General features: G+C 40.9%; 1 protein-coding gene across 2 annotated transcripts in view; it reads left to right on the forward strand.

The window, feature by feature from the left end:
- LOC134530841 (DNA polymerase alpha subunit B) overlaps positions 1-18,445 on the forward strand; it is a 105,629-nt gene that overhangs the window by 61,861 nt on the left and 25,323 nt on the right. For both annotated transcript variants that reach the window (XM_063366089.1, XM_063366090.1), the window contains exon 6: positions 118-617. In XM_063366089.1, the coding sequence (XP_063222159.1) occupies positions 118-617 (500 nt within the window). The remainder of the gene's footprint in view (positions 1-117; positions 618-18,445) is intronic.

Raw genomic sequence — 18,445 nt, forward strand, 5'->3', positions numbered from 1 at the left:
TACAAAAGGTGGTGTACTAACTGAGTAAGAAACGTAAAGCTAGCAGCTGTAAAAAATTTTGATGTATGAAGAATGTTGCTGCACGGGGAGAGTGACGGAGACGGGGGCTGTGCCCAGGAGCAAGTGTGGGTGGTGGGGCGAGTGTGCTGTGATGGCACCGGCCGACTCAACCCCTGCTCCGTGATGCTGGAGGGCTTGCGCTCCCTCAGCTCCGGCGTGGCCACGCCCTGCAACCTGCGCCTGCTGACCCGCTACTCGCTGTTCCCGGGCCAGGTGGTCGCCCTGCAGGCCACTAACCACAGTGGGGAGCAGCTCCTAGCCCACGCCCTCCACACCGACGTGACGCTCCCCCTCCCCACCATCCCGCCCCGTCTCGGCCCCGCAGAGGAGCTGGAGCTGGTGGTCGCAGCCGGCCCCTTCACGCAGATGGACACCCTCGGCTATCAGCCCCTGGAGGATTTGGTCGCCTACGTCCGCCTGCACCGCCCCCATGTGTTGCTGCTGATCGGACCCTTCATCGACTGCAACCACGGCCTTGTGGCAGACGGCTCTCTTGCACAGACCTTCCAATCCTTCTTCGACAAGTTGCTGGACGGCATCCTGGAGCCCCTGGCAGAGTGAGCTGATCATTTCACCTTCACAGTTACAGTACAACCCTGTTATAACATTCTCCAAGGGACCAACATAAAAAAATGTTATAAGCAGGAAATCATCTTCACTTTGTAAAAATTACGCGTGGATTGATTAAATTAAAAAGTTTAGGTAAAACAACACAAAATACAGGAGTATTACACTAAGTACAGCAATAGAGTGGAAAATTGGTTAATTTTATTTATAGGTAATACCTAATACCTAGAGACATGCAGTTTTGGGGTTTATTTTATAGCAAAATTCGTTGTTATTTACCCTTAAAAGTGGTGTTATCATACATCAAAAGCGGTGTTATTTTTTAAATAGTTTTAGCACTATAAATTAAAAAAATTAAGCTAAGCATACCTTGAAATTTTGGACACATTCTTGCATTGTACAGTTGCACTAGCAGCAGTAATTTACAATCGAATTTACACATCACTTTTTACATACAGTAATTGAAAATATTTTAGTACCTAAACCAGCAAGAATAAATATGAAGTCTCTAAAATAGTGACATAAACACATGGAACAAAATCCTCAAACTTTAGCTCTCGAAAGCAAAAGTAGCCATGATACACAAATTAGCCTCACTTAAATTTGTCCTGCGGTCTGTTAAGACTGTGTTATATGAGGACAAAAATCGTTCACAGTCAACGTTTGCAGAAGGCATCCAGATGGCTTCAAGGCAGCTGGAAGCAAACAATGGCTGTGACAGCTTTACTACATTCAATGACTTCACTACGTCCACTGAATTGTCTGTTTCCATTTGTTTTGTAACAATGTCCTGAAGCTGACCAAAACCAGCTGTTAATTCTTCAGTGCTTATGGAGTAGAGACTATGGACAGTTTTCAGTTTCTGCACCATTTCTGGGTTTAATTTAGCAAGCAACAAACTTTCCTGACTAAAAATTTGAATTGCTTCAAATCTCTTTCTACTTGGGTCAGTTGTCATGAGAGAGTTCAGTTTGGAAAGGGCTTGTGTTGCTGTTCTTGTGATGGACACTTTAGCTTCAGCAGCTTTAGCGGGGGGCATGTTAGACAAAGCTCTACTGGTTGCCTCAAAATAAATGCCACGAGTGATGTTTTCAAATTTTTTTTTTATACCTTGCAAGTCCCCATATAGTGAATGGGCAGTTGGATACAAAGAACCTTCAAGTTTCTGTATTAGCTCTACAAGGCTCTTGGCATGCTCTTTCACAAAGACAGCTTGACAAAGAATGAGAGAAATGTCATTTTCTGTGAGTGAACACAGAAACTCAACCCCTGAATTTTGTGTTGCCTTTAGTTCATCTGTTTTGCAGAAATCAACAATGTCATGTATGTAGTCTGCTACATAAAAAACGCTGTTGAACCAGGAATTCCATCTAGTAACAACAGGAAGTGGGAACAATGGACGTTTCTCTCCATGCTTTTCTTCAAGAAAGCTAGCATACAGGTGCCTTCTTTTCCTGGTGTTGTTGAACACATTTTTTATTTTGCTCATAGCATTGTTCAACTCAGGCAACTCTTTCACCCAGACATTGCCAACTAGATTTAACTTATGTGCCCAGCACTGGACATGCGTTAACTGGTCTCCAAGGATTACTTCGAGAGTACTAACAGCCTTGGTCATATAACGAGCAGCATCGGTTACTACTGAGAGCACATCACCATACTGTACATTGTACATTTTGAGTGAATCTAAAATTGCCCTCACACAGTTTGTGGCATTAGCAGCTTCAAGAAAGTGAACTCCTGCAACAAATATTTCTGGTTTATCCTGTTGAAGATTCAGAATTCTAAATAAAACAACAAATACACACCTACCCATTTTATCTGTTGTTTCGTCGCACAGTATGTCAATTTTTTTGTCCTTTAATGCAGTTTTGGCATCTTCAATTCTGCATTTGGCTATGTCCCCTACATATTTCTCACGGACTGTTCTCGCAAGTGGCATGTCTCCAGCACCTTCGATGTATTTGTTCAGCCATGCCCTGATATTAGGATCATCAAGCTTTTCAAGGGGTATATTTGCCTTTATAAAGGTCTCTGCTGTTTCCTTTATAAATTCCAACTTTTTGTCTTTTTGGACATTATTTTTTGCTGTCTGAAACGCTGAAGATATTGACGACTGGCGTTCAGACGCACTAGATGAGCCTTGCAATGAAGAGAGACGCTTCTTGTGTTTTTCACTGCCTACATGTTTTTCACATGAGTCTTTCCTATCCCAAGAGACGGTGACATTACAGTGACGACAAAAAAGTGTGGTTGAATCACTAGCATAAAGTCCGTGTTAAGAAAATTCAGAGGCTCGCTGTTTTGCAGTTACCGGCACTTTAGGCATTTTAATAGGCCTAATGTTTTAGCCGACCTTTAAATTGTACACCTTTAATTTATTTCACAGACGTTGAAAACTATCTGTAACAAAATTCGACCCGTTAAACTTTAACTTGCGCACAACAGAATGTTACGAATCGTCACCGTGTTTGCATTTTAAATTTGGTATTTGGTTAATAAAAATGGACGCAATGGACAAACAACGCTAAAGACTATATAAGAGAACAACGCTTCGAGAAACAACCTGCTGTAAACACCGTGATAATCGACTGTCCAGGCGAGCCGAATATCAAAATACAGCAAAACCCCTTATTTGCACTTTTCATGGGGACAAAGTAAAAAAGTGTAAAAAGCGGGAAAGTGTAAATAAAGGTAAAAGTAAGAAATACGTTAAAGTTAATTAAAATACAGTCGCATCCTGCCGCGTTCAGAACGGGCTACATTACACAGTAAAAATAAATAAAAAAGGGGCGCAAATTGATGAAAATTTACCGTCAATTGCGCGCCTTGCGCGGAGAAAGGTCATTGTACTCGATCATCTGTTGTTACAGTGCGGCCCAGTGCGGCGTCTGTTCTCTGAGCTGCGCATGCGCAGTATAACTCATTCAATGCTCCGCCCAGACTCGTGACCTTCCATCAGCAGCCAGCCAATAGAAGCGAGCCTAGCGGAAAAAAATATAAGCTCCACCTCCCGTGTACCAGTTTTGTCCAGTTCTAATACCAGTTTATTGGTATACGCACCCGCTTACTCGCTGCCGTGACATGTTCAAGTTTACGTTCATCTTGATGTCTTGATACCAATAATTAATAATTTACGATCCCCACAAATAAATGGTTAGTTTAAAAAATATGCGTCAACAGTATAATACTTCCGAAATTATATAATACGTATAAAACAGTTACCAAGATTCCACTCATTTTATCTTGTGAAGTTCATGTCTCGTACCAGTATTTCGGCTAAGTTGTGACATAAATACAGTATCAGCACTTACAATGTTACGATCAGCCACGTAATATTTCCGACATTTCCGACATTTCCGTTACGTTTCTATATTCGTGAGTTTACGTTTTTCCCTAGTACATTTTAGATTGTCTCCTGCTGTAATTACTCGGACTTTTACACGCCTAGGCTTAAATTGTTACATGTTTAGAAATAAAAGCAACTTTTCATGTTATAAAATACACTGTGTGGGTAGTTATCTTTGGTTTTTTGTTGTTTCACGTTTGTTACTGTATTTACAAATTGAATTGCCGTGTTCGAATGAGGAAAATGTTCTGACTGTTCGCCGAAAATTCAAGGATTTCGCGTTATTATCCAAAATGTGAGAAATTCGCGTTATTCTTAAAAATGTACTCAAATTCGCGTAAAAATTCGTTTTATCGCAATCGCGAAATATGCATGTCTCTACTAATACCTAATAATATGCTAAAGAAAAAAAAATGTTTTGTACGATACAGTTCAGAGTCGAAACAGAAATATTCAACTCTTTTGCAATCACAACACGCGTTTTGTTGGGGTTCCTGTCCACTTGGTTAATAAACTGAATTTTTTCAGCTACAGAATATATTTTCGCTTATATTTATCGGCCATCATAACCATACAAAAACCTGAATAACATTTCAATACGGCGTATTTTAATTAAATACGACCGTGACTACAATAAGTAAAAAAAAAAAAACTACGGTAAAGGTTAACCACAAACAAAAGCCGTGAATATATCCATAGAACAGTTAACCATTTCAAGGTGTTAAACCTTTGAAACAAAAACCAGCACCATAGACTACAGTAGCACTGTTTCCGACCATGTATCAGTGCACAAAATGCGCATCATAAGTATAAAGGAACAAGTAGGCTAACAAGCGTGAACAGGACGCCATATTGATAGTCGATCCGGTGCAAGTTGTGGAGTGCGTGTGTACCACGTCTATGGTGAACTACTCAAATGTAAACATCTGATGTTTGTATATGCGTGCTGTATTTTCTAGCTATGGTTTCGCTCTAAATTATGACTTTGAAGGAAGGGATACTGCAAATTGTGGCAGTTTTCAAAGAAAATTTGAACGTTAAAGGCGGGAATGTAGAAATTTTAATATTGTTACAGGCGGGAAATTAAAGCATTGTGATAAATGGAGAAATGACGGGACCATGAAATTATGGTGTTATAGGCGGGAAAATGTTAAAAACGGGAATGTTATAACCGGGTTGTACTGTATAATGTATGGTCTACGGCTGAGTTGCCTATCTATAATTGAGAGGGCCAAGTTTTAAAATTCAATAGGGCCAGTTAGAGACCTGCGAGTACTCGAATTTCGAGTCGAGTTTTTAATTAGTGCTTGGACTCGGCACGGCCGTTCACGACTCACGAGTCGAGTTCGAGTCCTTTTCAGACTTTTTTGGTTAGGCCTAAGTATAAAAATATTTAAAATTACATGTTAACTAACCTTGTTTGCGCATGTAATTAAAAGAAACCCATTAGTTGAAGTTTGTGCACAACGGAGAATAACGTGTAACGATTTGTTTGTTCTGTTTCAAGTATGATTTTGTTACATGCAATCATGTCATAATACTGTACTACACTTTAAACTCACCCAATGATTCAATCTACAACTGGAACGTCCACTTTTTTAAATATTTGAAAACTGTTGAACCACTTTATGCATAAATTTGCCGATACAAAATCTTCCCGGTATTCAGCGCTAGTTGGCACTCGGCACCATTCGTGTTTACTGTTTGGTTACGTTGATGACAGCATAGAGTGCGTGCACGTAGTTGAATTTCAATATCGATAGCTCGCCGATTGGTACATCGGTAAATACGGTATGTTGGTCACGCTGGTTTGTGACCATAGCACGTATAGTTTACAAAGTTTGGAACCCAGTTCAACAGCATAAAATACGTTAGTTTTTTAATTTTATGGGTTCTTAATTTCTTACTTAATGAGCAGTTTGCAAGCAGTGGAACCACTGCCAGGTGGGTCTTTAAAGACTGTCATGTGGAGTTTTTATGACAAAGTGGACAGTTTAAATGCCACATGCAAACATTGTGGAAAGGATTTGAAGACACCATCATCAACCAGTACTTTAATTCGTCATCTCAGTTTGCACGAAACCGAATTAGCTTTGTACAAAAAGTTGAGTCACGAAAAAGAAAAACAACGAAGTGAACAAAATTGAGGTGTTAAGAGGAAAACAGGAAGTGGACTGAAGCAGTTGACTTTAGGTGATTTCTTTTCTAAGCCATTAGTTTTCCCGAAGGATCACCCTCGTGCACAAGAAATTACGAAATGTGTAGGGAAAATGATTGCTATGGACTTCCAACCCTACTCAATTGTCCAAGATTGAGGGTTTACGAAACTGTGCTCAATACTGGAACCTAAGTATCAGCTACCACATGCCTCGACATTTTCTAGGTCGATGATACCTGCCTTGTATAACGAGGAGATAAGCAGTTTGCAAACTGAACTTTCTAATGACAAACAGTGTGGCTTACATTCAGTTTCTTTCACCACTGACATGTGGTCATCTCGAGCTGGTGATGGGTATATTTCCCTCACTTGTCACTATATATCAGAGTCATTTGAAATGAAGAAACATATTTTGAATATATCACACTTCCCAGGCAGCCACACAGGAAGTGCAATCAAGGAGAAACTTACACTACTTCTGGAGACATGGGGACTCGACAACTTGTGTGTTCCTCTGTATGTAGTGTCCAACAATGCTCGAAACATTATTAATGCTCTATCAAATTGACAGTTTAACCACATCTTTTGTTTCGCACATACCCTCCAACTGGCCATTCAAGATGCTAAGAAAGGACTAGGTGTGGTGGAACTCTTAGCATCAACTCGTGGTATTGTGTCATATTACAACCACAGCAATGCTGCAAGAGAGCGATTGCACAGCAAGCAAAGGCAAATGGGGTTCCCAGGACATACTTTTCTTAAAATGGTTGATACAAGGTGGAATAGTGAGTTTATAATGCTGTCAAGACTGTTAGAACAGAAAGAACCTGTAATGGCAGATTTGATACAACATGGAAGATATGGTTTGTCTGCTAAACAGTGGAAAATGGTTGCTGGTATCCTAACAGTACTACAGCCTATAAACCATGCTACCAATGAAATGTGTGTCAACAAACAACCTACAATGTCTCTGAGAATTCCAGTCCTGCATGGAATATTGAATGTAATCAACAAGCATATTGCAGCAGGAGAAAGTGGAGAAGGCCTTATGTTTGCAAAACATCTGAAAAACAGTATCATGTCAAGATTTCCAGACTACAAATGCTGTAAGCTGTCTAGAAATGTTGGTCTGCTAGACCCTAGGTTTAAGTCGGTGTTGCTCCAGAGCCATGAAGTTACTCTTGGACTGCATGAGATTTCAAAGAAATTCAAGAATTGAATAATACTAGTTCTGCTCATACAACGCAGTCCGTCAGTGAACAGCAGCCTAGTTCTTCATCTACCATCGACAAAGACAATCACAATCTTTGGTCTGCATTTGACACGATGAAGCACATACATTCATTTGCTTCAGCAGGTACTAAATGTGCATTAAAAGTCCTATACATTTCGTCACACTATCTTAGTTTAAATATTGTTCACGTAAAATTCAATGAATTGCCAACAAAAAAATCTGACTCAAGATAATTATCTTATTTTAAATTACCTTTTGTCAAAATTTAACCCATATTTCATACCACTTTAAAAAGTGGAAATGTTTTATGTATAGCAGCATAAATCCAAAAGAACTAAAATAAGAGAAATTTTATTTGATATTTTGTTTCTTTTACAGGGACACATTATGATGAAGCACATCAGCTCAAAAACTTTATTTCTGAACCAGTAATTGACCGAACTGACAATGTCTGTCAATGGTGACATAGCATCCAGCAACGATTTCATATATTGAAAGGTGTAGCAAAGAATTATCTGGCTATACCTGCCTCACAAGTGGCCAGTGAAAGACTGTTTTCATGTTCTGGAAACACTGTATCCACACGCCGAGAAAATCTTGCTCCAGAGCACATTGAACAGCTGGTGTTTCTCCATGAAAGACTTTTACAAAAATGTTGATTATGATCATTCCTAAAGTAAAATGTTGCTGTCTTCTTTTTTTTTTTTTTTTTAATATTGAGTTATGTTCAGGCTTAGGCATGTATATTAAAATATATACAGTATAACTATTCTAAAAAAAAAGTTGATGATATTTATTGTATGCCTACAAAAGTTTCCTGGAACAGTGGAAATCCTGCAGCTAGGTGACTGGTAAGAATGTTGACAAATACTTTTCCACTTATGCTTTAGTTTTGAATAAAATTTTGTTCGGTGTCGGTGATTCAAACATGCCTTTATACCTTTTTTTTTTATTGGTTAACAAGTAAATTTTAATAATACAGTAGAATCCCGCTGATGCGACCCCTCATGGTTTCCGGAAAAACGGACTTATAAACGGAATGGTCGCAATAGGGAATTCGGGCCAATTTTTACGTCCCCCCCCCCCCCCCCCCCACACACACACACACACACACACACACACACACACATACATAAAATACTCACGCTAAATTAATTCGCGTCACGCGAGTTTGGCTATGCTAGCCGGCTGGTTGTTATTTTCATTCAAAATGTGGCGAAGGAACTTGTGTGGATCAGGTAGAAAACATTCGGCTATAAATGGAAGATATAAGAACAATGCTATCCTGAAATGCTGTGACATGTTTTTGGAGTAGATAATCACAGCGACAAACCGACAGGATGCGCTCCCGCCCTTGCCGTCAGCGATGTTTATTTCGACAGCTCAAGCAATTAATTATCTTTTCCACGTCCCTTCACAGCGTAAAAAAAAAAGAAAAGAAAAAAAAACACGGCCCTCCTAAATTTTTCTATTCAATAAAATTTGAGGTATTAGTGATTTTTCAGCAGAAACTGCTGTGTGATTAATAAACAAATTGTATCATGATAACTTAAACTTATAAAGTATTTATTAACGGCGAAGGACAGTCGTATAAGCCCATAAAAATATTTTACTGAGAATGGACTATACAACCTGGCTTTTGCCGCACGCGGTGTGGGAGGGGAGGAGGATGCTGATAGTTTCTCACGCAGAAGGTTGAAATAAGGGAGGGAATGTGTTGAAATGTTATTTGGTAAAGGGGGTGTGTGTGTGTGTGTTTTTACATGGTTTGTGGGGCGGGCGGGTAAGATAACATGACAGCGGAGACGACTTTTCGTGCGATAGTGGAGCGCCGAGCTCGGCTAGACACTGCCGCGTGGACAGTCTAGAGGGGTGGTATCTATTTTTAGCCGTCTTTTGCATGCCTGCCTGCTTACAGTACAGCTCCCGCCAAGATAAACGTGAACACATAGTGCCCAACAAAGTGTAACAGACTTGTTTTTCAGCCGATTTTACTCAAACTTTCGACTTTCTCTGCTTAATTTTTTCACAGTTTCTCAACAAACGGTCGTATAAACGGAATGGACGCATCAGAGGGGGGTCGCATCGGCGGGATTCTACTGTACTCTGCATTTTCAAAAGAAACAAAATTATTAAAGACCATGAAAATATTTGCAGCAATGAGAATCCTCACACCCGAGATTTGTATAGGGCCTTGATATTTGCTGGTCCTTAAACATGACAGTTATATATAAATAATGGATATTTATGGATTTTACTACTCGACTCGAATTTAACTCGAACTTGAAACATTTCTTGAATACTCGCTCGAACTCGACTCGACCTAAAAAGCTATACTCGCATGACTAGTGCCAGTTGTATCTTTTTAGTCCTTATTAGTATTGACTAGGCCTGTGCAAATATCAGTTTTTTTTTAGTTTGAACTGAATACGAATATCAAATTAGAATAGTAAGAATGACAATTAGAATCCCATGAAAAAAATTTTAACATTTTGCAACGCCTTCTGAAAAATTAGACAAAAAATACTAAAGTGAAAAGTTGGTTAGGTCAGCTACAATAATCATAAGGAAAATGTTTGTTAAAATATTTAAATTATGAAATAATTTTTTTTAATTATGCAGCTAACCTACTTAACCTAACCAAACAACCAAACTTTCGTGTCAGTTTTTATTCGCCTTATTTTTCACAACCTGCTACTCTACCTATAATTTTATTCTGAAAATTTTTGCAAATCAAAAAATATTGTGAAATCCATTGCAATCTATTTTACGAAAAATGTTAAATTTTTTAATATTATCAAATTAGTGTTTGAATGAGCTCATATTTACATATTTAAGCCCTAGACATTCACGAGTTTTCATTGTTAATGGCCACCAGGTAAATTATATTTTAGTTCAGCAATATTATAAAGATGATTTTTGCTAGTTTCATCTGTAATCGTAAACTATTATTTACGTATATTTATATATGAGTTGCAATATCTGTTTCATCATAGATATATGCATGAACTTAGCTGCTACTGTATTACAAGGTGTTAGATTGAATGTAAATTAACAATTTATACGGCATTGAAACTATGACCATTACGCATAATAGTCGTACCATTATTTTAGGGCGTCAAAATTTGGAGGAAAAAAATTCTTGCATAAACATTGCGTGTTGTTTTTAGTCCAGTTGTTAGATTCTAAGCGTAGTTTTCCCATATAAAACAATGTATTTTAAAGATTGAATCTAATGTTAATTCAATATTACTATTTACTTATTTAATTAATAGCAGTACGAGGTTGTGTGATCTGTAAATTTTCTTTTAACAACTTTTTCAAATTTTATAACCTTTATCTGTTCGTCATCGCCGCTGTGTACTGCTTATAAAAATGTAGTCAATGCTACTGTATTTAACCGAATATAATGCGACCCCAAACTTTCTGATTGAGTGTCTAGAAAAATAGATTCATGGAGAGGAAACCACAGTTCAAATACAAAGTTATAGAGAGGAAATCATAGTAAAAAAACACAGCACTTATTTTTTTTTAATTTTTAATTAAATTTGAAATAAAAATTAAATATATAAACTTACTCAGGCAAATAAATTTGAGTTTGTCACAACACTAACAAAATTAAAATTAACATTAACAGAATTTGTTATGATGCTAGTAAGGCAAAATCATTCACTATCAGTGTCTGTGCTGCTGCTGCTGCTACTGCTACTGCTACTGCCTTGATCTTCATTTTGCCACAACAGATCATCTTCAGTGCCATCCATGGCATTTGAAATGCAGCACTTCTTAAAACCACGGACGATGGACTCTAGAGTTATCCTTTTCCATGCAGTGGAAATCCATCTTGCTAGCTGCAGAATTGATGGTTTCTTCATTTTCCCAGTCGGTGTGAGAGCATGGTCACCTGCAAGCAGCCAATCTCTATATTGTTGGCGAAGGTGGTCCTTGAATGGCTTGTTTACCACAACATCGAGGACTTGTAGCTGGCTTGTCATGCCAGCTGGAATAACAACCAAGTCTGTGTTAAAATTACATACCGCAGCTTTAACCTCAGGTGTCAGATGTCTCCGAAACACATCAAGAACCAACATGCCCCTTTTCTTCAGCAGTGCACCAGAGTGCCGATTTCACACAAATCGCAACCATTCTTGCATCAAATCACTCGTCATCCAGCCTTTTTTTTGACAACGAATGAATACGTCTGGTGGAAATGCTTCTTTGGGAAGTGTTTTTCTTTTTAATATGACGAACGGTGGCAGTTTCCTGCCGTATGCCAAAACAGATAACATCACCTTGACTCGCAGCTTTTCATTACCAGTCGTGCGCACGGTAACAGTCTTGACGCCTTTAGTATCAACGGTAGTGTTGCGGGGCATGTCAAAATAAACTGCCGTTTCGTCTGCGTTCCCAATTTGGCCGTACAAATAGTTGTGTTTACGCAAACCAATCACGAAACGCTGAAATCTAGTCAATTTCTCTTGGAAATCTTTTTGCAGCTTTTGTGCTAATGATGTTCTGCGCCGCAAACAAAAACCGCAACGGCGCATCATTCTCACGCACCAGCCAGTACTAGCCTTGAAGCTAGTCCGCGTAATATTAAACTCCCGGGCAATTTCTAGAGCTTTTAAACTTATAACTTCTCGCGAAATAGGCATCCCGTCTCTTTTCTTTGATAAAATTCACAACGCAGGTTTCAATATCCGAGAACCGTCCTTTTTTTGGCCCTCTGAATGCTTTCCTGGTACTACTTGCTTTCTTTAGACAACGCAAATCTTTCCTCCAGTTACGCACGTTACTTTCACTGGCGTCGTATTTATGAGCAGCTTGGCAGTTGTTCATTTGTATGGCATAATTTGCTACAATAATCTTAAAGTTAGCATCGTAACTTCTCAGCCCTTTAGGCATATTTAATCGTGTACTCCCATGCTTCTTTACAGTATCCATGTTATAAAAAATCTCTCACTTTCTTACGATGCAAAACATAACTTATGTCACAGTAACACAGCACAAGCGACCAAACAAACGACAATCGCTTCTACCTAATACTGACCCAAGCTGAGACTAGCAGCGCTGTTACTTCACGTTTTAGCCGCATCGCTGGCGCCTGCTGTGACCTTGACACTTGTCTCGCCACTCCGTTTCAAAACATTCCTCCGGCGGCAAGACGTACGTTTGCGATTATACTGCGAGACTCACTTTCAGTTCCAGCAATTTTGGTAAAAATCATAGCATTATATTCGGGTAAATACGGTAGTTGGCAGCATTCATGTTTAGTTATGTTGATTCCCATATAGAGTGTTTTTAGTCAAATACAGTGAAACCTCGATTCTACGTACACTTATGGTTCTCCAAAATTTGTCCTTACGACCGAGTTGTACGTACGAACCAGCGAGGCTAAATTACGTCCATTTGTGGCTATCCCCTCCTCCCCCCCTCAACATTTTCCCCACCGCTGCCACGGGAAATGAATTGCAGTTGCAGTGTCCTGCTGCCACAGGAAATGACCTACTGTGTCTATATATTAAGCTTAGAGGCACTGGAAAATCGTAAAAACCATATAGGCGCGAATAAAAGCGACAAAATGGTTTACCAACGAATAAACGCTACAATCCCCTTTTTAGAAGCAATTATTAAAATTTCAAGTAATATTAAAATTTCCAGTAAATTTTAGGTTTACCTAATATTTTTAAATAAAACATTTCTTATTAATAACGGCCTAACCTCATACAATTAAGAACATGCTTTATTTTATGCATCTTCTTACCGCGTTTGAAGATTACCTAATAAACGGTGATGATGCCCAGCCATGTAAACAATCAACACGATCTATGAATCTTGTAAATAACACTAAACACAATTTAAATACGCATAGGCTCGCGTAGAAACTTGGTTAACGGCAAACGTAACGTACGACCCAAACAAATTTAAACGATTAAGAGACGTTTATTTACGTGCATGAATATTTTCACAGGAAAGAAAGTGAAGAAAACATTCATAGACAAAAGGTGAAAACATTGAAGCAGCCATGTTTGCCAACGCGTGCGTGATATTAACACAAGCAATCAAATTATTTACTGTTAAATGACAACTAAAAGATAAAAATGCAATAATTTAAGTTTACAACACACGCAGCTTATATTTGGCAACTACAAAAAAAAATTATGAAAATCTACTTCAGTAAAATTCGTTAGCACTTTAACGAGAAAAAAAAGATGGCAGCAATGTAGCTCTCTGCTTTAGTCGCTCATTTGTTGAACGTACCTAGTGACATTGTTTTTCTAATTTCCTAATCCGAAAAACAAACGGTAATCTGTGAAACTAAAATATTGCGCTGCTATTCACAATAAAATTAAGGTTATTAAAGTTGGTTTTCTGTATCGCGTTCGCGTGCAATGCAGTTAGAACTTTTTTTTTTTTTTTTTTTTGGGACGGACAAAATCTGTTACACCTTGCATTCACGTGCAGTGTGCAGAGCAATACAAGTCGCACCATTTCTATGTTAGTGACACTAACATACTTATGTGCAAAGCTTGCAACATCCGTTAAAATACTGGGAGAAGAATTAAAATTTAAGCTATATAAATGCTATATGGAAAAATATAAATGCTACGAACAGCCATTATAAACTCTATTTTCCAGTGCCTCTAATTATGCTGATGTATTTTCAATGATATTATATCCTATTCATGCAGAAACAACACTTGAGCTAATCAAACGTAAAAATAAAAAAAAACTCCACACTGAAGGCAGTGTCGTAAGCCCGGTGTTTACATTATTTTGTAATTTATATCAATAAAATAATAATTAACACACAATATATTTGCTCAAATAAAAAAATACCGTGGATACTTTAGGTGTAGATAAGATTAGCTAGTAGGCCTAAATAATCATGAAAAACGTAACATTTATAGATGGCAATGAACATTTTAAATTACAAAATATACATATTTTATAAAATGAAAAGTTGCTTTTATTTCTAATCATGTAATAATTTAAGCCTGGGCATGTAAAAGTCTGAGTAATTATAGCAGGAGACAATCTAAAATGAACGAGGGGAAAACGTAAACTAACAAATGTATAAACGTAACGGAAATGTCGGGAATATTACGTGGCTGCTTGTAAGTTCTGATACTGTATTTATGTCACAACTTAGCCGAAATACTGGTACGAGACATAAACTTCACAAGATAAAATGAGCGGAGTCTTGGTAACTGTTTTATACGTGTTTTATAATTTCGGAAGTATTGTACAGTTGACGTATATTTTTTAAACTAACCATTTATTTCTGGGGATCATAAATAATTAATTATTGGTATCAAGACATCAAGATGAACGTAAACTTGAACATGTCACGGCAGCGAGAAAACTGGTGTGTATACCAATAAACTGGTATTAGAACTGGACAAAACTGGTACACAGGAGGTGGAGCATATATTTTTTTCGCTAAGCTCGCATCTATTGGCTGGCTGCTGATGGAAGGTCACGAGTCTGGGCGGAGCGTTGAGTGTGTTAAACTGCGCATACGCAGCTCAGAGAACAGAGAGAGCCAGCCGGCGGCTACGCCGCGCCGTAACAACAGCTGATCGAGTACAATGACCTTTCTCCCCGCACGGCGCGCTATTGACGGTAAATTTACATCAATTTGTGGTTGTTTTTTTTTTAATTTTTTTACTGTGGCGCAATGCCTATGTGTAATGTAGCCCGTATTTGTTCTGAACGCTGCAGGATGTGACTGTATTTTAATTAACTTTAATGTATTTCTTACAATTGTTCATTTTTTTTTATTTTTTATTTATTTTTCGAAAATCTGTACGTACGACCGAGGTGTACGTACGAACCGGGGCCGTACGAGTGAGGTTTTACTGTATCAATATTGATAGCTTGCCGATTGCATGCTACACACGCGCTCTGTCTAGTGCCAAGTTAACTACATTTGATATCCTCACTCTTTCGGTGTGTGTACTATGACAATAGTTATCCGGCTCACGTTTGGGTCATGATTTTCATTTTTCTATTTCAAGTTGAACAAAATGTTTTTTTTTGCACAACTCATTAATTTAAGTTGTTTTGCATGCATTTGTATACTCTACTTTTTAAATAAACATTCTTTCCATAAAAAGGTTTTGTTTTTATGAATAACTTTACATAGCAAAAGATGCTTTTTTTTGCATAGTCACACCCCTACTTTTCAAACTTGATTTTAGTATAAAATGTTGTGACGATACTTTTTTTAATGCCCATTTCAATGGAGTTACCATGTTTTTGACGTGACAACGTCTAATAAATCGATGAACGCCGGCTGCACGCACGAAAAAGTGTCCCACTACAGATTGACGTCAGCCGGGGCTACGCCCCATGAGCCTAGTCAGTCTCCGTTTCCTCAACATTCCTCTCCCCTTCCCCGGCATTTGTACCGCCATGTACGTAGTCGTGTGTTTGAATTGCGCGCCACGAACTACCACAAGAGGGCGCTTAGAAGCAGTGCGGCGATCCCTAAAATTGCTATGTTAATATTAATTGTAAGCCTTTTTGTTGTTTTCATCCATCTTCGCCCCAGTGCTGTGTAGTTTACTTGTGTTTCTTTAATTTAAATAAGTTACCTTAAATAACTATAGACGTTGCCCGGGCGGACCCGAACAGGCACGGACTTGGACGAGGATAGGAATGCTTTTATATGAATTATCATTAAATAAGTAAATAGTAACAAACTTTCCATTGTCAGTAATTTTTATATATTTTTAATGTTTATCTGTAATTTACTCAACTTTCGCCGGGGCACGGAGTCGTAGAATACAGTAACGGTAATTGTGTTGGCGCGAAGGGCGCCATGTTGCCACCTGCGAGCGATGAGCTCAGCCCAGTCCATCTTCATCACTGACCGAGAGCAGACGCGCCAGCACCCCGGGGACCTCAACCTTTGTTCATCACTGACCAAGTAATTTCTGTATCGTTAATTCTTTTTAAATCGCTTTCGTTCGTCATCCTCGGGGCAGCTCTCGGTCAGCGGGCTGTTTAATTGATTAATTGTCTCAGTCGAGTTTTTTTTCATCACCGTGTAATAAGTATACTTTGCAGCATGGCCACGTGTGTGGACCATGCCCTCACCTAAACCGATTCGTGCCTCAGGCTTTTTAACCGTGTAATGTGTAACGTGTAACGGGCGTGTAGAGAGACGTGTTAGTGAAATTAAATCTGGAGAATAAATATAAAGTGAGTACTTATTTAATCACGTGGTGAGTGAGTCTAGGAGTGTGGCGTGCCCGACGCCTAGAGCGGGCCAGGTCTGGGTAGCTAGGATAGAAAGGGCTGGTAACTCGTCCCCACTTGGGCTACGTCACGCCCTGAGTGAGAGACTCCGCCGGGTCCACGTGCCCTTCCACGTGGTGGCGCCCATAGTTAACATCTCGAAATCACCGGCAATGCGCGATCAGCCCTCAAATGGCGCCCAAGAGCGTGGGGCGAGTTACATCTTCCGCGAAAACCAGACCTGTACGAGCGTGTGAGATAGGCGGTTGTTACGCGGAGCGCGCGGAACTAAAGTTCGCGCTGGAACTATTGTTCGCGCGGAGCGCATAGCGGGACTCTGGCGCGCCGGCCACGTGACCAGCCGGGCGCGCGCTTCCAGGAATTCGCTGCGAGCAGCCAGGTGGCCGCATTCCTCGCGACAACAGCAGCCGGGCCAGGTCAGTGTGTGTGTGTACCGCCATCCGCGTCGCGTCGCGTAGCGAAGGGAAGAGGGGCAATCGACCGGCCTCACCACCACACGACCATGTCGGACAACCACGGACTTGACAAAAATCCGGGCGCGATTAAGGCAAGTGAGTTGTTTCAAAAGAATAGCTTATATTGTGTTATGTGCGCGCGACCGCGCCAGGTGAGCGGGACGGCGATTTCTTCGTGGACGGACACGTGCGTGTGCGTAGGACAGTATGAAGCGCAGCCGAACCACGAGCAGGCAGAACGGGCGGATCAGTTTGAGGCGGGACACGGGAAGTGCACGGATGCGGAGTGTGAGGGCAAGACGCGGGAGGGAGGCTGGTGCCGGAACTGTCGCGCGTTCAAGCACACGGCGTGTCTCGCGAAGTCCGAAATAATCTCCTTTCAAGACGGGTGGTACACGTGCCAGTGGTGCCACCACGTGAGAATAGCGGGCCCCTCAGGCCGCAGCCCGGTGAGAGACGCCGCCGACACACCACGGAGCAGGGTACCTCTCATAGGACACGTGGAGCTACCGGAATTTGCGGGCAGAACCAGCGACGATCCGCGGAGATTTGTACACGCGTGTCGGGAACGCCTGAATCGCTACGGAGTGCCGGAGTGTGAGTGGGCGAACAGGGTGAGCACCGCGCTCAAAGGCGACGCCAAGACGTGGTGGCAGATCGTCCAGGAGTATGACATGCCGTGGACCGAGTTCGCGAGATTGTTCGAGGCCAGATTCGCGGACGTGAAGACAGAGATGAGAGTGCGGACGGAGCTGTATTGTCTCGAGCAAGGCGCGACGGAGGCGGCGGAGGCGTTTATCATGAAAAAAATACGTCTGTACAAGCGGCTGTTTCCCGGAGAAGAACCTACCGGAGTGCTGGAGCGGGTAGTTGAGCTGATGCGCCCGGAATTTCGCCCGTATTTACGCCCGATGACGCGGCGTCCGGCAGAGGAGTTCGTCCAACAGGCGCGCGTCTTAGAGCAGGACCTACGAGCTGTCAGACCGACCAGGATCCACGCCACCCTGAGCACCAAGCAGGAAGACACGACGGCCGCCGACACCAAGGCGCTGGTGCCCTACACGGCGCCCACCCGAGACCAAGCTAGGCGCGACGAACCCGGACCGAGCGGCCACGCGCAGCTGACATGGCGGAGACGGACTACCGGCGGCAGCCCACCACCTCAGTGCCACACGTGTCCACCAGGCACGTTCCATTGGCACGAGAACTGCCCGGTGAGGAACAAGTTCCGGCCTGACTTCGCGGCGCAGCAGCCGTCGGGAAACGGACGGCAGGGGGCGGCGCGCTAAGACAGCCCACCTCCCCCGCCTCACCTAACAACAACAGACCTACGGCGGCGGGGCCTCTCCTGGGTC

The sequence above is a fragment of the Bacillus rossius genome, chromosome 3 (assembly GCF_032445375.1).
Source record: "Bacillus rossius redtenbacheri isolate Brsri chromosome 3, Brsri_v3, whole genome shotgun sequence".
Classification (NCBI taxonomy): domain Eukaryota; kingdom Metazoa; phylum Arthropoda; class Insecta; order Phasmatodea; family Bacillidae; genus Bacillus; species Bacillus rossius.